A 20,366-nucleotide genomic window follows, 5' to 3' on the forward strand; every position below is an offset into this window, starting at 1 on the left:
GGCAGAAAAAAAAAACACAGAAAGAAGATAACAAGAGGAGGGAAGGAATGTCCTGCACAAATATTCTGCCTGAATACTCTCTTTGGAGTTGATGGGAATACACAGTGGGACGCAAGTGGACTTGGAATAAGATCCCACTACCGAGGAGTCTTTAACAGACTAATTTCACCAGTTTGTGCATCAGCAGCATAAGACTCCAACTGTGTGCTGAAAGTCTGTTCCCGCTGGAGGGGAATGGGAATGTGGGCCAGCCCCTCAGGCTCTGCAATTTGTCATCTGTTACACTGGGGTAAACAGCACCAATTGAGGTGCCAATACAGCTTGATTTCTGCTTCCCCCTTTGGAGGGGTGGGACAGAAAGATGGGGCATAACCTCTCCGATTTCTTTGTCAAGACCATGCTGAAATCCATTAAAGTAATCTGGAAAATGTATGCAGGCTTAGTTATATGATTCCCAGAAGCACAAAAATATGAGTTGTGTATAATGCAAGTTCAATACCATGACTTTTGAGTTGGGCAGCATCAGTGATCATTTGAAAATACAGCAAAACCCAACATATTGTTGTTACAGATCTGAAAGATAAAATAATGTGTATTACCTTTGTCACATATTTCTCCTTGCCAGCCACGTTTGCATTCACAGTAGAAGTCCCCCTTGAGATCTTCACATTTGACAGTTCCCTCTTTGTAACAAGGATCGGGAGAACACTGGTTTGGCAAATCTGATTTACAGAAGGAATAAAAACAAATAAAACAAACAGAACAATGCATAGAGGTCACTCATGAAAAGGCGTTTCGACCTTATTAAAAACCAAGACCCTTAAACACTAATGGAAAATCACTATCAGAAATACACCTGGGAAACCTGGAAGATAATGCTTATTGCTGACACGCCAAATGAGCTATGCCAGGAGCATGCAGTGGAATTCATTTCATTGCAAAGGGTAGTGAGCTTCTACCCCCGTACCTGAAGGGCACATCCTGAAAGAACAATTCGAAGTAGCTCTTTTAAAATCAAGTTAATTCTACTCTTCCTACTTCTGGAGAAAATAGAAAGCAGGCAGCAACTAAGCACTCAAGGAAGGATGGATTCTCTTTTTGTTTATTTTTGGTAATTTAACTGCGGATCTCACCGAGGCTGATAGATTTGTTGTTAGGAAAGGTTTGTATCTGAGCAATCCAAATTAGGCTTTTCTATTACACTGAATGAGAACAAAAAAGAGACAGCAATGTGTTAACAGTATAAGAATTGCTAAACACTAATTCAATAGCTAAGTGAAGGAAGGAGCAGAGGATTCCCTCTCACACTGCAGCAGTTCCAAGTCACTTGCTCTCTGCGCACACCAGCACATGGGATGCATTGGATAAGAAAGTCCTAAGACATGAACATGTGACATCCAGGCTTTTCTTCTGATGAAAAGATGTGGCTGTTTCTCGTGCCTGACCAACTCTGCCAGAGTGGGGCTGGCACAGCTACAAAGCAATGCTTCCACCAGTCCTTTTGGTGCGAGAGACATTGGAGTTGTCACAGCTGCTGCAGCAGCAGCCTTTAGAAGAAGAATTACTGTCATTAGCAAAGCCTCCTACAATCCTACAGTCTTGGCAACACATCCTTACAACTCAGCAGAAACCCAGTTCAGCCCAGACAAAAGGAAGACTTTACAAAAAGCGGAGCCAGCAGGTGAATTCAGAGCACCTAATCAACAGCAGCCCTCTGCATAGGGCCAAGAACTCTGTCCACTGCTCAGCCAAAATATATCTGCTTAAATGACAGATCATTGCACTGTCTGCCATAGATTTCAGTCACAGGGCCCTGTGGAGGCCACCAGGCCCCAGCCCTGCTCCAGCAGGGCCACCCAGCACAGGCTGCCCAGGCCCATCTCCAGGCGGCTTTGGAAGGCCTCCAAGGAGGAGACCCCACAGCCTCTCTGGGCAGCCTGTGCCAGGGATCCTCACCCGCACAGCACAGAGCTCCTGGGGCTCAGGGGGAGCCTCCTGGGGGCCAGGTTGTGTCCATTGTGCCTTTTGGACTTGTGGGTTGTGTTTTGGACAGCTGTTAAGACTGGTGCTATGTTGGACAGAAAGATAAGACAAGAGAATATACACTAGGATTGGATGACATTTGTGTTATAATTGTCAGGAAAAAAATAGTCAGATTCTTACTATGGGCTGCACTGCACACGTGTCTCATTAATACAACCCCAAAGGACAGACTTCTCTGCACTACATGAACATACACTGTTTCTAAACCTTGCACTCTGACTGAATTACCTGAAGGCTGAAGTTAGCAGCACATTAGTGCAAGCAGGAGAGAACCAGAGGGCTGATCTGGGATGGAATATGACTAAAATCCTGCCAAAGAAACACGTATTCTCAGCATTTCATCTAGTGCCTGAGAAAACTCTTCAGGAAAAGCATGCATACGCAAGTCAAAGAGCCCCACAGAAATAATCATCCACTCACCACAACCAAAGCATAATTACTTTTCTTCCTCACCGCTCTAGCTGTGCAGAGCTGGGGCAAAGCCACAGCCAAGGCAGACTTCGGGCCACACAGAAGACACCACAGCCACGTGGGCTGTCTGCAACAGCACCTTAGAGAATAGCCCCAGGTACACCACTGCCCAGCTGACACACCACTGGGAGCATATAGCTCACAAATTAAGACAGAGAATAGAAACATAGGTTCCATTTTTTTTAAGTCCACATGGAAACAAGACTTTACCTAAGTACACGGACTGCTGCTTCCAGTTCCTTATTCTGTATTCTGAACTTGTATTTTGCTATTCAGAAACGGTGCAAATTAGAACTACATTCGGAAAATGCGAGGTCGTGAAAACTATGACACTCGCTGTTAAAAAGCAGACACTCACAACATAACAAAAATCTTATTGTATTTTTAAGGTCAGATGTAAACTCATTTCCAAAAAATACCGTAGCCTTTTCCAAACTCTTGCAGAACCAAATCCCTAACTCCTAGCCGACCCACAACACCTCTTTTAGAAAAAGCCCCAGTTCTGCAGACCAAAATATAGGTATCTATGTGTAAAGCAAGTATCTAGGTGTGTAGCAAGTGTCTAAATTGTGACTGCAGTCGGTGGAGATCTCGTTGGTACAATAAACAGTCCATAAAGTGATTCAGCTCTCCCTAGAGCAGACACAGCTTGGTCAGTGACATCACCCTAGGGCTGTGACTACAGATGAACTCCCCACTGACTACAACGGGACCCACGTCTCATGTAGGCACCTATGCTGGGAACATCTGCATCTACCTGTCCGAATCTGCAGCTGAACCCTACCTGCAGCCCCGACCTACAGATCTTTCAAGACAGAGAATCCTCAAATGCCCCACGAAGCTGCCTGATCACTACCACAGTTAAAATCTGCACCTTATTTCCAGCATAAACTAGTCTACTATCACCCTCCAGCCCTTGGGTTGTGCAATGCCTTTGTAATGCCAGATGAAAAGAGCCTTCTACTACCTTGTTTTGAGAATAGAAGATGAATGTTAAGAAACACAACGCTTAAGTGTGTCTCACAGGCACAACCCCGAGGAGCTACATAGCCTTTTGGCAGCATCTGTGAAAAATAAGAGACATGCTGGAATCAGCTAAGCACAAAGTCTGTAATTCTTCCAAGCGCGTTTCAGGCTCCTTCTCCTGTGAGTTAACAATGGCTAGCCAAAACTCAGCCACTTAAAAATATTTTAGTATTTTAATGGGGGAAAATATTATCATTTTATTGCCAAACCGCTGCATTTCCAACGGACTGCATCCCTAAAAACAATTAGTCAGCTTTCATTTTTTTCAGTGCACAGAAAACATCATTGCCCTTTAGACTTTCTGAAACACTGATCAGCTGGTCAGAGTAAGTGTTCCCAGTTGATACCACCATTTTCAGCAGCAGCTCCTGCCTTTATACCATCCACGCACAGGAGCAAAAGGAAGCATCCAGCCTCACGTCCCACTTTGAGCTAGCTTGCACACCACGCTGGTACTTCAGGACCAAGAGTTCCCAGTTCAGAGGACTCTAACATCTGTCTAAACATCTTGACTAAATCCTGATCCTGCTTTGGCAGAGCCTGGTAGAGCTGGTATGAACATGAGACTGATCAAACTCGATCACAGTAAAAGACTGAACCACAGGGGTAAGCATGAAAATAAATCCACATACACATGGTTTTCTCCCCATCTTAGCTGATCTGCTCCCAGAGCGTATTTAGAATCTTTAGCAACAGAATATTTATGTGGTTTGTATCTTTAGCACTGCTGAGCTCCAAGAGGGAACTGGAAAGGTCTTAGAAGAGTTACTGAAATTCCAATCTCCGGTGTCAGTGGTGAACAAATACCTCTCTCCCTTCTACACAGATATCAGATGGACTTCTGGATTGATCTGGATTTTTAAATGTTGTAACACTTAAACCACAATCACACAATGAGTGAAAATGATCTCCTTACTTAAAGTTGTCAAAAGCCTGACACAAACTTGGGCTTGACTGTAAGCTTTATTTAAGATTACTTAACAGGGGTGAGCCAAAGGTAGCATTCAAGAAAAAAGAAGATGAAAGGCCAAGCACACAGTACGACCTTATGGTAAATCCATGTCACTCTTGCTTCTCAGTTTATTCAGACCTTGAGAAACTGGTGGAAAAGAAATGTCTTGCATCACGAAACACCAAACAACTGAATGATGACTGAGAGAAGGCAATAGCAGAAAAGCAGAAAAGCCTTGGTTTATTGCTTACATAGAACAATCAGTATGGAGTGTCAGGCATAGAGAACAGGAAGAACGGTACTAAAACACTATCCAAAATGTCCGTAACTGAGCTGGTTCCACTACTTCAGGTATAATGAGAGAACATTTAACTACAACATACGAAACAAAAGTGCTTACTGTGAACGCACGTAAGGAAATCTGGGCTTCTTGTATACGGCGACCCATATTTTTGAATACAATCTGAAGAACAGAAAATGAAATTGTCGTTATTATAATGGCCACATGGCAGCTGTTCAAAGCATGCAAAACGACAGATAGCCTGCTGATGTTTCATTAAACAAGGCTTTGGAAGGTGAATGCAAAATCTATGCAACGTTATAATCTCCGAAACGCCTTAAACTTCTTAAGTTCATAAAAATACTTTAGCTCTGATGTACAGTAGAATTATAATCATTTTGCCAGAGCTATGATGATTCTAAAAGCATATTAGTAGCTACTCAGATTTGACCTGTTAAATCTCTTTTGAATCTAAAAAGCACATGTAAAATTGTTGGCATTAGTGATTTCAAGAGCTACGTATTAAACACAGATAGAAAGCAGTACGGTGGCATGACTATGATACAGCCAGTAAAGAAAACCAGGGGATCGATCAGCAAAGGCACTTTTTAAAATAAGGAGATCAGTTAATAGCTAAGTTAACTAAAAAGGAGAGAAGATAAAAAACTAAATTATTTACTAACGCTGCAAGCTACAGACAATAAATGCAATACCAACATTTTAACATGCAGAATCTCTGGATGTAAACCTATACGTAAGTGAAAAACAGCCCTCAAAACCACATCAGGAATGTGGAGTCTGTCTTAAAAGTTGGATGCTTATTGCAGGCCCACATCCACCACTTTCCTCAGCGGAAGCTTCAGCTGCGACACGCTCCAGTGTTAGGCACCACATACCACTGCTGCCACAAAGTAAAAGTAAAAGCTGCAACTCACCCAAGTATTTCGGGTAAAAATATTCCTGTAGGAGGAAAAAAAAGCAAAGATTTATTGAATAATATTTGTTTCTGTTGTCATTCTACTAATATTTAGCAGCTGCTGTTAGTTCGGTGGTCTTGCGTGGCAGTTGTTTAACAAGATCCAAACACAAACATCCTTGTTTCTTTTATTCAGAGCCAGAAGAAACACAGTGTTACAGACACAGTTTGTCCCATAGAGAAGGCGAGAGGCATCAGCTCCAGCCTCTGACCTGTCACAAGCACGAAGCCACTTACCCACTGTCCCAGAGGCAAAGGTGCTCACCGTGAGGTGCAGGGAGGAAAAGATCTAGGGACAAAAACCAGAGGGAAGGTGCAGAATGATTTAGTCACCCCCTGCCTCCTCGGGAGTCCCGCTGCTGTTGAAGAGCACGGGCAGCTCCGTGACACCATAACCAGTAAAAGAAAAGGGTACGCCTTGCTTTTACAACAACAAGCACCCTACAACTCAAACAGCACCCACTGCCATGGTCCCCACTACCCAGGAGATCCTCATGGAGAGGAGGAGGGAGTGAGGAGCAGTTGCAAGCAGGGGGAAGGCAGAGATCAAAGTACCATGAAAGTGCCACGGGATTGCTTCCACCAGCATGGGGCCAGAGCAGGAAAATGCAGCTGTGAAGGGTGGGAGGTTGGCCTGAGCTGGTCATTAAACCACATTCCTAGAAAGTAAGAAAACTCCTCACCTTGAGAAAGGTTACTTTCCAATTTCACTTCAGACCGGATTTCGTGATGGGTAAGGCACTGGTTCAAGGGATGTTCAAGTTGTAATTGAGGCACGCAGTGAGGGAAAACTCATGGGTTGCACCAGTGCTTAACTCTTTTTGGTTAAATTAAGCTATTTCTCAGCTAATTATGAAACTGTATACATACTGTCATTCTCTTTCACACAAGACAGCAATTTCCACAAAAGAAGATCAGAAACTATTTTTTCTCCTCTTACTACTGATGTTTGGATAAGCTCTTGCATATATACAGACGCGTACACGCCACAGCGACAGGCACACACTGCGGCTCCATTTGACCTGGACAGCCTAATGAAATCAATCGGCTGACAAGGTCATCTAAACCAAAAGTTTTGCATTACTGTCATCCTCCAGAAAAATCAATCACTTCTGGCAAATACGCTGCAGTTACTGAAATGTACCATGCAAATATTCAGCTGAAATCATGAAAACCTCTATGACGAAGCAGTAGCCCAAGCTTAACTTAATTTTCAATTCCAACAAGAGGGTAATAGGCTTAGCATCCTTTGGGGCTGAGCTTTGTAATATCTCTTTGGGTTAACAAACTGAGTGAGGAGCTCAGAACTCAATACATTCCTAACATTTTTTTAATTATTTCAACCTTTTTTCAATATTTCTCCTTTATTCAGTATACAGACTGTATTCTTATAGGAAAGACCAAGGTAGCTACCTATTTTCGTCGCGCAAATAACCTTCCAAAGGCAAACTCACAGGACATTGATTCGATGATAGCTTGTGGTGTCAGCAAAAAGAGAACCCACAGAGCCTCCGCCATTGCTCCCCATCTGCTCAGTGAAACCCCACACCACTGTGCCACCACGAGCTGCATTTCATGAGGCAGGTAGCAGAGGGAAGCAACTTCAGTGGGAGGCTACTAACAGAAACTTAGCCTCTCTTTCCATATCTTCCTCATTTCCTTACAATTACACAAAGCTACTTTCTGACCACTAACACTTCTCCAGATCTACAGGACCTAATACTACATAGATAATCCTCGTTCCTGTGCGATTAACTTTTCACTTTTCTCCCCAATCAATTTTCATTACAACAGGCTTCTGGAAATACCATGACAACGTTATTTCCATTCAGCCAAAAAGACTGATAAGAAGTGAAGGATGAATGATCTTCCACCTTGGGGAAAGGACCTTGCTTAAACTCTAGGTAGCAGCCTCTTTAAAACAAGCAAACAAAACTGATCAGAAGATTGCCTGGTTAAAAATTCAGCTTGTGCCTAACTTGCACAGAAAGATGGCCAGATTTGAATTATTTCCAGTGTAAGCACTCGATTCTGCAATGCCTTTTCAGACTTCTGTGCTGTATTAAGTCTTAATGACCCACAGATGTCGGGGAAGATGAGATCCCTCAGCCCTGCACAGATCAGGTCCCTGGTAAAAGTCATCTTTCCTCCACCAGAAGTCTTCGTTGCTATTTTCAGGATCCAAGAAAAACACCAGGAAAAATGCTCTGAGGCTTGCTAGCAAGAAGCCTGCTAACAAGAAGATTCCCAGTAGCTATTTGGCCGTTTTCTCAGCTCCTCACCTTGTATTTCAGGCTCACTGAGCATCTCGCCATCCAGAAAGCCACGCAGGAGTCACAGGATCAAAATGCAGGAGGGAATTGTAAGACGGGGAGAGAAATGTTTGCCTTTCCCTCCTGTGCTGATCTCACCAAGCTCTCCAAGCAGTAACACTTCGGTGCAGACAAGAGGAAGGCAAAGGTGCTCAGGCCAGCGCCTCACAGGAGCACCAACCTCTGTAAGACCTTCAAGGGCCTGGCCTCTGTAGACCTGCAGCGTGCAGGCCCACTTTCAGTGAGGGTTACAGGTGACAAGACATCTGCCACCAGCAGCACAGCTCAGCTGAGGCCTCAGGTGGAGAGGGAGAAACAGCAGAGACCGGGAATTGCCTCACATCTGCAAGGCCCTGGCCTCACAGCCAAGTTGAAAACATGGCACGGGGCCCGGCTCTCCAGACAGGTTCGTGCCTGCTGACTGCAGCTCAGTGCAAGAGACCTTTTCTTTCCTGTCCAGGAGGCAGAGCTGTGAGATTTAACAGAGATTTAAGCACTACAGCCCCCACCCTTGCCACACAAACCCAAGTGCATGCTATGGAAGTACAGACACACCTTTTGATGCCTTAAACACAACGCTTGGGCTCCAGCATTCAACAGTGGTGCAAGACCTAGGCGTGCACACTTTTGTTTTGGGGTAGAGTGACACCAAATATTTTTTCAGGGGGCTAAGAAGTTCCTCTCCCACCCACCTCCACAGCTAGCCTTATAACGCAGTCGCTACGACCCTTAGTGTGGGTATCTAAAATGGGAAGAGAGCTTAAGTCTGTAACCTCTGCACAGAGAACAACAAAGCAAAGCAAGCCACCGCCGACAAAGCACAAAGCTCCAGGTTGTTCAGTGTGTTTTTCTTTAATTTAATTTAATTTTATGTCATGTTGTGTTACTTCAAGTGTTAATTTCAAGAGCAGTAACCTGAAGGTACGGATCTGTCCCAGGGCTGTGGAGCTGACGGGGCAGAAGTATCAACGTCAGCCTGCCAAAGCAAACCTACCCTAAGCTCACGATCTCTTTTCAGCTCGATGGCCAAACCTTTTCTTAGTGCTAAAATCCAGAAGTCAGTGAAATTATACAGGGTATGCTGCGTTTTCAGAGAAGATGGAAGAACGTGAAATCAAGCAGCCCTTCCATGAGTCACGGTGTATAAATAGCCCTTCCGAAACCATAACAATGACCCCGTCTACACCAGCAAAATGTTCTCACTATTGCTTACAGCAATTGGCAAGGCCGGGAACCTCAGCCAGGAGGGCCTGCCAACTGCTTCTGTTTGCTTTGTTTGAGCACCAGGTCAGGTAATCCCGATCGGGGCTGAACCTAATCAGAGCCTTGTCTGAGCTGCCGCAGCAGCAGATAACCATCTACATGAGGACCTCATCGACTCGCATTAGCAATGGTAATTTCTGAAAAAGCATTTGCTTAGTGCAGACAGGCTGCTCCGTCTCTGGCAACTCCCAAGTTGCTGATATTATGAAAAGCAGAGCGAATAAAAGCCGCAGCAAATTCAGGCCTCCTTCAGACACTGCAGAGAAGCATGGAAAGGCACAAGTCCAACTCATTTTGCCTTCGCGGCTCTGCTTCTCGACGAAAATTTGCCTCCAGAAATAAAATGCCGAGAAACAAAGCCTGTGTCAGAACACATGGCTTTGCCTACCAGCACAAAATCTGTCTTCAGCACAACTGCTGCTTTTGTAGAGCATTTGCTGAGTAACTCGTAGCTGACGTGCGTGTCATGCTGCCTCTCAGGCTGCAGTGACAGCTCCCACACCATGCCCTTTTCTCATTTCCATATAGTGACTCTCCCTTTTTCTCCTTTCAGTACTGGATGTTTGACGTGGGCATGGCACAACCTCTTTATTTATAAATACACTTCGTCTTTCCGCACTGCGGGCCTGCAAAGAGATGGCCAAACATAATTGTCTGTAAGTTATTGTTTAACTTGGGTGTGCAGTTATACCAACCACTGCTCGACTGCTGTAACTTGGGAATGCAAATCTCATTAATGCTCAAGAGCGCCCTGCATTGTTTTTTAAACCGGGCTCTTTGCTGCATAGCAAATCTCATGCTGAATGATTAGGCCTACCTCCCAAACAACGTGATTAACCAGTCCTACAATTCACAATTTTAACTCTATAGAAACGCGAGGTATAGAAATTAAGCTCCAGTCAATGCCATGTGGCTTGCACAAGCTTTGCCTCTCCATGTGAGGAGCTCAACCAGGTCAGTTTGCCTCCTGTTTTGCTTTGGAGCAATGTGCTTTCTCCACGCAAAGAATAAAGAGAGCTTCTCCCCACAATCCAGCAAGCAAGGCCCTAGAGAACCAAGTAGGTCATGCTACAACCCAACAGCAGCCTCAAAGTCTCGTCTCCCATGACCACGGCTAAATTGGTTAGGGCAGCTTTGAGATTTTGTGTCCATTTTCACATTGCCCAGCTATTCTGATGCACGAAGCCTCTGAGTGCCCCTTCCCCTGAGTTGCTGATCTTTCCAAACAAGACCACCCTCTCTAGCATCGGCTGTAGTACCTGTTTCATAGAGATGAGGCTCCCCTGTGCAATCTTGAAGACTGGAAACCAAAATGATCTGTTACCTCACCCTCTGAGAGGCAGGACTGCTTTTCCCACCTCAGCAAAAGATGTTGCGCCGCGGTGAGGAAAAACCCAGCAATGATTAGAATGCACAATCACAGGAAAAAAAAAAAGTAATGAAAGGAAAGAAAAGAAGGGGAAAAAAATGTTCATGTGTGTCCAGCCAAGCAAAACACAGATACTTGACATTTGTAGGGCATGCAGGGAGATTATTTCTATATGCAGCCTGAGGCAGGGCTTGATTGGACAATAACAACATGAAATCAATGCAGCCAGTGCTGAGGACCTAATATTCCAAGAAAAATCACTGGAAGAGTGTTTCCAATGAGTGGGTTGCATGCTTTAAAATTATTCTGAATGCTCTCCAATCACAAATGCCTTGAGGTTTTCTCCATTGCTACAAGACTTAAAGGCTACTTTCCCTCCAGCTGTATTGATGTGCAATTTGGAAAGAGGATCCCAATTTGGGAACAGATCTTCACTCAGTGCTGCTTGTTCAAATCCTCATTGCAGTAGTTATAATCCTTTTAAATGTGGTTCAACTAATGTTTGCTTATAAACTTTAGGCAAATTACACAAAACTGAATCTGAAAAAACCCTACCATACTCCTTGACACTGTGTGACACTCCATGGCACTATCCATGACACCAAATAGTGTCATTACTCTGCAATTATTTGCTGTATTTAAAATAAAACAGATTATACGTCCCATCCAATGTGATTTAAATGTTTGTGATCTCTCTTACAGCTTCTGTAACGTTTCATCCACTGAAGTGAGAAAATACTGCATTTTTCACCCCCTTCCTGTAATCTAGAGGCATTGTAAATTGTTTCTTAGGATTTTGCATAAATGCAGCTGTTGCAACTCACAACAACAACATTCAGCCACTTTCAGGCACGGATAGATTTCGCCTTAGTGTGGACAGGCGAGCAGGAATGGGGAAGTGACATCTGAGACAACATTAGGCCCTTGTGACAGAATCCGATCTTACACTTCCCTGTTCATTATTTTAATAACTAAGTAACTTTTGCACTTCTGTTCCTGTCCCACACATTTTCTTGGAACTGACCTCGGACTCGTTGTTCCAATGGTCAGCCAAATGTGGTAGCTCTCCGGATGCATGTGATTTGGTACAGTGCAACCAGGATGCATTCTCCTTCTGCCTCTTAATGTGTGCACCCCAATGTCCTGACTGGTAGCGTAACATGATGCAGAATGAAGGCAACACCAACACTTGCCCCTCTTCCTGGGTTTCCACCTCACTTTCCAACTTTACCTTTCCTGTGGGTCGCAGTGCTGTTGCTCAAAGGAGCAGGAAGAAAACCCCAAACAGTAAATAAGGGAACTTCCCAACAGGCATTCTGCATGTGTAAAGAGCCTCTAGAACAGCAAGTTAAAACTGTGAGTGGAGGAGAAGTGAAGAGGAAGAATCCCTTCCCACTCCTTCCACAGGTTCTGTTTTCAAATTGCCACTGTTTTGGTGACTTAGCACTTGCTGAATTACTTCATCGTGGACTGAACTATGAGAAAACAAATGTTTCTGCTGCTGCTTTTGTAGCTGTCCTGCCCTGACACTTTCCCCTCTTCATACCCCAGCTCTTTGTCCCGCAGCCTCCAGAGCAGCCGTGCAGCGTGCACCGCCCTTGCCATGTCCCTTCTCAGTTTCTTCTGAACCTCTGATGCTGGCTCCGTTCTTGTTCTTCGTGCCTATTGGAAAGTAATTGCTCATAATTCATTAAGTTCATTTAGAGTTTGGAGCGCACATGAACCGCAACTGCCAGTTTGTACAGTTTCAATGTTTCCCTTACCTGATTCTCAAGCAGCTGTACTAACACAGTCTATTAATTCCTGGTAGGCTGTTCCTCATTTTTTAATTTAAAAAGCAAACAAAGCAAGCCCGTAACCACAAAACTGTTGTCTTTATTTAATTGGCTTTCTTCCTCTCTCACACACTTTTTAAAACCTATTGTATTCTGCTAAAAAACTCCTGACTTACCCAAACCTTATCTGCTTTTTCCATTGCCCTGCTCCTTGCCCCAAACCTGCACAATCCCCCTGCTTCAATTTACCATTCTTAACATCTTTTTCCATGCTAGCTTCAAGCAGCCCCTTGGTGTAGTATCAGCCACTATTGTTTTCTCTTGCCGCTCCCCTCCTGCTCCATGGGCAGTGCAGTGTGGAGGACTTCCATGATGGGCTGCTTCAGTATTTCCAGTCCTATTCTGCACTCCTGGGCTCAATTCACACGAGTGGAAACAGATAAAGATCAAGTGGGCACAAGTCCAGCAGAGCTGACGGAGCTTTGTCTGCTTCCACCAGCTGCAGACTTCGCTCTCCCTTCTCAATAACCTTTGATAACGCAGCCTTTAGCTAACGACTGCCTCCTAAGGCAGGCGGCAGTACTTTTGTCACCCTCCTGCTACCAAACTCCACTACCTCAACCAAACCCTGTGTCCTCACCACCACAAACACGGATGCATCTTGCTGCACTGTCCCAGTCTGTCTTCCAGAGCAGTTAGGCCCACTAACGCTTGGTATAAATCCCTTCCATCCTTTGTTCCCTGTATAAAAAGCTATAGGGAGAAGGAAGAGAGGGAGGGGAGAACCTGGTGCATCCCGAGATCTCATCCCAGCTATGCTACGCCCCCATGGCATAAAGCTGGACACTCAAACTTTTCTACTTCCTTCTTCTCTCCTTCAAGTCATTCCTGGACAAAAGTCTAAACGTCCTCATATTTTCTTTCTCCAAATCTATTGAGCAGGTAGCAGTGTGCCTAGGAATCCATTCTTCCATACACTGAATCCAAACAGGTTAAATCCTCAAGCCCAGAGCTCTCTGGTAACTCTTTCCCTCTCTCAGATGAATTCTGCAAGAAGAAGAAGAGACATAAAAATCTATACCAGTTATAAATCCAGCTCTTCCTCCACACTGCCAAAACGCCATAACAAATCGATACACTTTGGCAAGAATTTTTGCTGCAAATAAACCCAGATTTTTGCCTGGATATAGAACGAAATATTCTATGCAGGGATGATGACATCTCTATTTAGAGATGATATCAGGGTTATTCATGTCTAGACAGCACAACATTCACTAAATTACTCAAAGAAATTTTACACTGCTTAACTTCCCCACTTCACTCTCCTCCTACATGCCTTCATGCTTTTGTTATTAGTATTTACAAACGTGCATCTGTCTTGGTGTTCTGAGACATAAGACCTAAATGTTGCTTGCCATGCATTCTTCCCACAAGATCAGAGTGAAGTCTGGACTACCCTCGTCGATGTGTGCAGCCCATCTGTGCTACCATGACCACGCCACGTCACGGAATAAGTAAAGAAATAAAAAAGGACCCATAGCATTGTGAAAAACAACCCAACCGACTGTTATACCCTACACATTGCTTCATCTGCATCTCAGATTCCTGATAAACCCAGCCCAGAAGAAAGATTGCTGGCACTGCTGGATGTTTTGTCAGGATCAGCAACTTTCAAGCCGTGGCTGCGAAACGCCCCAAGTAGCCTGGTCAGGTCTCCCTGCTGACCCTGGGGGACAGGACAAGAGACGTCCTGCATCCCTCTCAGCCCAAGTTTTCCTGCAGTTCTGTGCCAGTGCTCCTGCACCTGATTTTAACATCAGATTGGATGTGAGTCCCTCAGAAAGCAACAGAAGTTTTCATGCAATCAGACACTCATTTTGCACGTGTCTGAAAAGTAACTGGCTTTCTGTGATGCCCTGTTGTGGGGCAAATCCTCAAACAGCACACACAGGTGGCCAGGCTGACCTGCATCCTCATTTCGTGGTGGGCCTGACTGCTTTCAAAGCATTCACCGTGGCAATTTCAATGGCAGACTGCAGCTCTTTGACACTAACAGCAGCAAACACGACAAGCAGTGGCAAACAGATGCTGTGCTGATAAGCCGCGGTCCGAAATGATGAGGCTGCACTCAAACATCTTCGCTAGGCTGAGCCTTTCAAAACAGAGAAAATCCTTGCACAAGGTCCCTCTTTTGCTGTATTTACTCTGTAGTGAAATAAATCCAGTGTTTTCCAAGAACACCAGCAGCCACGTTCCCTTCTGCCCTTTGTTTTACGTGCTTGGATAGCCGCATTTTTAGAACAGGTCAACCAAATTCCAGAGCACTTTATCAGTCAGTTAACAAGCTGCAATACCTTGACTGCATACCAAGGTCAAATATTTCTGCAGCACTGCTTTTTATAAGGCCTCATCAACATTTGAGAAGAGATAACATCCTTATCTCCACATCCAAGATATTTTGTAACATCACCCATCCATCACACCTCAAATATCTTTTTAATAGGCTGCATTTAGGAACATAATAGGCTCATACCTCCCATGAAGATGCTTTCCACCCTTATTTTTTCCCAACGTGGTGTCTTTTCATTTTCCTGCTTGGTATCCCTAGCCTGAAAGACATTAAAACACAGGGGCCTTCCCAGAAGCCTGCAGTAATACCTAAGGACATTATAATCAGCTCCATGAACAAGATAGGCTGCAAGACTCATTAGCCAAGGCTCACACTTGTTTTTACCATGTATAGTCATACAACTAGCACAGACTGAGTTTTGTTCAGCCTCCTAAAAAAAAAAAAACAACCCACAATCTAAAAATGTTTCAATTGATCTTCCTTCCTCCAGTCTGGGTGAGCTGATATTTATATTTTCCGTAACATAAAAGACAAAAGCTGCGTTGGCCTGCAAATGAATGGCCATTTGGCCCCACCTAACTCGCTATTATTAGCGGCTGATGTAAGTAATTGCACATGTGGCCACACTCGCATGCAGGTTTCAGAAAATGCCCTTCTTCTGCAGACCTCTTGCAGATGTCCCTTTGAAAAGGTGGTCGCTGGATCAATGAAAGCCTGATGCAGAAGAAGGGGGCTCTGGTTCAGGCACATGTCATTTTGTTCCTACATGCTGGCCTGCCCACTAGATAGGTGCCTTGCCATACCACGCTGTACTTGGCAAGGTGTCACCGTTGGCTGGATCAAGCCCTTGTTTTACCTGGGATGCATCACGCAAGCTGTCCTGCAGCTTTGCTTCATCTTACCTCAACTTCTGGAGCTGCCTGATTGAACTGGTTAATGTAGTTTCACATCACAACCTGAAGTCTTAGGTCTTTGCAGTGGGTTAACTCTGGTAGGCAGCCGCTCGCTGTCACAGGACGGGGGAGGAGGAAAAGAAGAGCAAAAGCAAGAAAACTTGGGGGTCAAGATAAAAACTGCTTAGTAAGCGAAAGAGAAGTGGGAGAAGAGAGAAAGAAAACAAAGCAGAACAAGTGACCCACCACCTCCAGGTAGACTGATGCCCAGCCAGATGCTGAGCAGAAGAGGGCCAGCCTCCCTGACCCCGATTCCTCTCCCATCGTAGTGCTGATCATGATGCTAGGTGGCATGGAACAGCTCTTTGGCCAGTCTGGGTCACCTGCCTGGCTGTGCCCCCTGCCAGCCTCTTGCACACCCCCAGCCTGTTCACAGAACAGCTGAGAGCCTTGCAGAGAAGGCCTTGGTGCTGTTCTAGCTTTGTTCACCAACAGCTGAAACACTGGAGTGTTATCAGCATTGTTCTGGTCACAGACCAACAACACGGCACCATAGGGGCTGCTATGAAGAAAACGAACTCCATCCCAGCCAAACCCAGTGCAGTCTTGAAATTAGGCCTCCAAATTCCCTTCACACAACCGTAGGAGAAGTAAGAGCAGCGTGGCTTGTAAGACCCATACATTTTGTTAGACTGTATGATGGGCAACCAGGGATGAGAGACAAAGCTGCTGTGCTCAGAAGACAAAAGAATCAGGAGACAGGGGTAGACCTGACAGTGAGATGAGCAACATGCAGGTGTGTTCCCCATGGCTGGCCCACCACGAGGTTACCCACAGGGCTCCGTGCAAGACGAGAAGTGCTGCAGCTCTCTCTTTCGGATGCCACCTGAGCAGTCAGCCTCTGCGACCACACTAAGCCAGCAGAGACGAAAATTTCAGCCCTCCTACACACGAGAAATCAGCAGCTGTCAACCATAATCTGTGCATTTTCCCCAGTCAATAAAAAGTCCTCGCTTAACCAACGTGGTCCAGCTGCAACCTGACCACATGCTGAAGCGTGACTGCAGATACCGTAACTCCTCGAACTGCTAGGCCTTGGTTTTTCAACAGTTTTCATCACCCCCCAGTCAACTCCCTCTCGGCTCTCTTCCTTCTTCTATCAGTCACCAGGACTGGGTGTAAATGCAGCAGCAGGGAGATGGCAACGTGTTAACTCCCCGGTGTTTAAGGGAGACCTCCGTTACCTCCAATGCATGGCAAGATGTGAAAAGATGAAGTCAGTGAGGAAAATCCTCTGTCCGTCGACGCCACAGACACTGCCAGAAGAGTAGTCATCTGTGCCTTACAAAGCCCTGAAGGCTTCCAGTGTTTGTAACAATAACAGTATCTCGTGCACATGGCCTCTGCCACTACTTATTAGAAAGCTGCTAATGAACAGGGCCGTCAGCCCCCTTGGCAGGAGGTGCCACAGCTGCTTCCCAGGCAAATTCAAGCAACATGACAGCAAGGAGCTGCCTGTAGCAAGCTCTACAGATGTACTGCCTGTAGCAAGCTCTTGGGAGCTCTGTGTCTCTGAAGAGAAGGTGGGGGTTGTACTGCTACAAAATACAGTACTTTGGTGTAACAGTGCATGTAAAATAAGCAAGGGGGCACAGATGCTTGAAGCTCATCCAGCTTCGGTGGTATTTCTTCAGAGGTTTCCGGAATTAGAGACTTAGCAGTAACAAAGGGAATGCACAAAAAATTAAATCCTTTGCAATGACAGGAAGTTTTGTTTGTCCTACAGAACGTGCTCCGATGGCATGTCTGGATCTTAGAGAATTTCTGTCAGACACCGAACCCAAATAATTTAATTCTTTTCATTAGAGAACTGTATGTTTGTTTGTTTTTTCTAATATGTAAAATACCAAGTATAGCTAAAAACTCCTGACATATTTACACAGCCTACCACCCTCTACACTGATCTATCAGTGTCACCCACCTCTGGCAGCTTCCTTGGTCGGAAGCCAGTCAGCCAAGCTGGTGACCTCACATCACCTTTTTTTCCCGAACGCCACAAAATCCCATCTGGGAGGCGTTTCGTCCCGTGCAGTGGATATTTACACTGTCAGCTCTGTGCCATAAGGACGGCCAGGAAGAAAAGCTTGCTGCCGTCCACAGCGCCTTGTGAGATGGATGTGCCGGCTGGGAGCTGCCTCACGAAGCACACATGTCAAGACTTGCCCGAAACGTAACACATCTGCTCCGCAGTCCCTCCCTCGCCTCCGGTGCGTGTGCCCTGTGTACAAACACTTGCACACGCGCTGCCTCCGTCCTGTCATCTCCCGGAGGTGCCGCACCATTAGCGGGAAGGCTCTGCACAGCGTCGGGCTTTTCCATCTGAGCCCTGTGGAAAACCGTGCTAAATCCCTGCAGGGTCACCTCTGCAAGGAGAATCTGAGACTGGAGGCGGGGAGGAGAGGGGGTGAAGGGTAGCTGGGTGTGCAGCTGAGCTTCGTCAAGCATCTCGGCGGCATCCATAGGGCAAAGAGGCTGGCTCTTGGTGCAGGTGGAGCTGCGGGTCCTGGGGCGCACAGCAGCACCGCATCCCTGTACGCGGGCTCCCCTGCTTTCGTGGTGACAGCTCCTGAACCCACTGCTCCCTAAAACTGCTGAGCATGACCCGAGGGGCTGCCGAACCCCTTCTGAGACACCTCTGCTCGGGCACACCGCTTGGTGAGGGCATCGCACCCACCTGGGGAGGCAAGCAGGGCGGCGAGGCACCCCGGGCTGGGGGGCTGCAGAGCCTGCTCCCTACCAGGGGTCAGTTGTGGGGTCTCCTCCCCAGCTTACCGTCTCGGGGTCGTTCTCGAAGACCTCCCGGGCCTCCTCCTTGCTGCAGCGCTCCTCCACGCACTCCCTCTCCAGGTGCCCTTGCTTGGCCTCCTCAAACACCTGGTAGGCTCGCCGCTGCCTCTGCCGCAGGAACTGGGCAGCCTCGGGGGCTCGCAGCAGCACGGCTGAGGACGAGGAGGAGGAGGAGGAGGAAGAAGAAGAAAGGAGGCAGCAGTCAGCAGCCTTGCGGGAGAGGGAAGGGGCTGTCCCCGTGTCCCCGTGTGTGTCCCCAAGAAGCCGCCCGGGGGGTACTCACTCTGCGAGGAGTCCGCCGCCAGCAGCACCAGCAGCAGGGCGGCACCCAGGGGCGCCGCGGGCTGCGCCATGGCGGCGGCCGGGGCCGGGGCCGTGGCCGGGGCCGGGGCCGGGGCCGGTGTCGGAGCGGAGCGGCTCGGGGCGGGCGCTGCTGTGGGATCGCGGAGCCTGCCGAGCCCAGCAGGGAGCCGCTCGCCCATCCTACACAACCGCTCCCCCAGCCGCCGAGCCGCGGGACACCCCCGTCCCCTCCCTCCATCCCTCCCTCCCTCCTCCTCTCTCCTCCCCTCCGCAAAGGTGGAAGGCAGCGCCAGAGCCGGCTGGGCTCTGCTTGTATTAATAAACGTGTCCACCTCTCCACACACAAGCCTTCCCGGTGTGTTTTCTTCACGGTTAAACATGAGGTTTACAGTAGGGTTTTAGGGTGGAGGAGTGAGGTGAGGGGTGTGGAGGCGCTGCGCCACTGCGCCACACGCCGCGCTGACAGACCGCCACCACAGCTCCCTGTCATGGGGGCTTGGAGGGTCCCAGCGCCTGGGGACCCCCAGAGCCGCAGTGGGGATGGTTTTAGGCTAAAAAATTAGATTTAGGTTAGATATAAGGAAGAAATTCTAGAGGGTGGTGAGGCACTGGCACAGGCTGCCCAGAGAAGCTGTGGCTGCCCCATCCCTGGAGGGGCTCAAGGCCAGGCTGGATGGGGCTGTGGGCAGCCTGGGCTGGTGGGAGGTGTCCCTGCCCATGGCAGGGGGGTGGAATTAAATAATTTTTAAAGTCCCTTCCAACCCAAACCATTCTGTGATTTTATGATTCTATGATTCCATGAAGTTTTCCAACGTAACTTTAGTATTTTGGTATATCCAATAGACACTTTGTGTCCCCACAATAATTTACGGCATATAGAGTATAACTAACATAAACAATATGTTTGTATTACATCTGGTTGAAGTAAATTAAATGGAAACACAAGCGGCAGCCTGCTAGCTCAAAGGAAGCATCCCTAGGCTGGTGTCCTCTGCCCGGCAATGGCCAAATGCTGACATATGAGATACAAAATATAAACCAGCACCAAGTGCTCTTTTCTTTCTGTTTTCAGCATCTGAAGGGCAGCGGAGGAGCTCCCTTGGGTAAAAATTGTGGTCACTGTCATGCTGACAAATGTGCTTCTCCATCAATTTGTCAAACAGCTTTTGGATCCATTTGTACTTCTGGCCTCTAGGAGTGGCAGCAAGGTCCCAAGTGTGCACGAAACCTGGACAGGAGATAATTCTAATAATTCTGTAGGATACCTTGAATTTCTGTCTTCTAAGAGTGAGTTATCATGCCCCTTTTGTCTTCACTGTCCACGTCCAGCCTGAAATGAAGGGGCTGTGCCTCTTTTCATTTCACTCACACAGCAGGAACTCTCCACCCTTTTTAGTGTGTGTATATTTTCTGCCAGGTTACTGTGCTGAATCATCTCAGGGAAAGGGCAAAGAAGTGAATGATGAAGAGTGCCACTGCAGCAGTAAGTACATAGGTTGCTGTGGG

General features: G+C 46.7%; 1 protein-coding gene across 1 annotated transcript in view; it reads right to left on the reverse strand.

Moving 5' to 3' along the window:
• GAS6 (growth arrest specific 6) overlaps positions 1 to 19,044 on the reverse strand; it is a 35,700-nt gene extending 16,656 nt beyond the window's left edge. Inside the window, exons 1-5 of the mRNA XM_084506409.1 lie at positions 18,841 to 19,044; positions 18,543 to 18,709; positions 5,708 to 5,732; positions 4,893 to 4,955; positions 600 to 722 (exon numbers count right to left, since the gene is read on the reverse strand). Coding sequence (XP_084362535.1) covers positions 600 to 722; positions 4,893 to 4,955; positions 5,708 to 5,732; positions 18,543 to 18,709; positions 18,841 to 19,039 — 577 coding nt within the window. The 5' untranslated portion in view covers positions 19,040 to 19,044. The remainder of the gene's footprint in view (positions 1 to 599; positions 723 to 4,892; positions 4,956 to 5,707; positions 5,733 to 18,542; positions 18,710 to 18,840) is intronic.
• Between the last annotated feature and the right edge of the window lie 1,322 nt (positions 19,045 to 20,366).

The sequence above is a fragment of the Aythya ferina genome, assembly GCF_964211825.1.
Source record: "Aythya ferina genome assembly, chromosome: 1".
In the NCBI taxonomy this organism is placed as follows: Eukaryota; Metazoa; Chordata; class Aves; order Anseriformes; family Anatidae; genus Aythya; species Aythya ferina.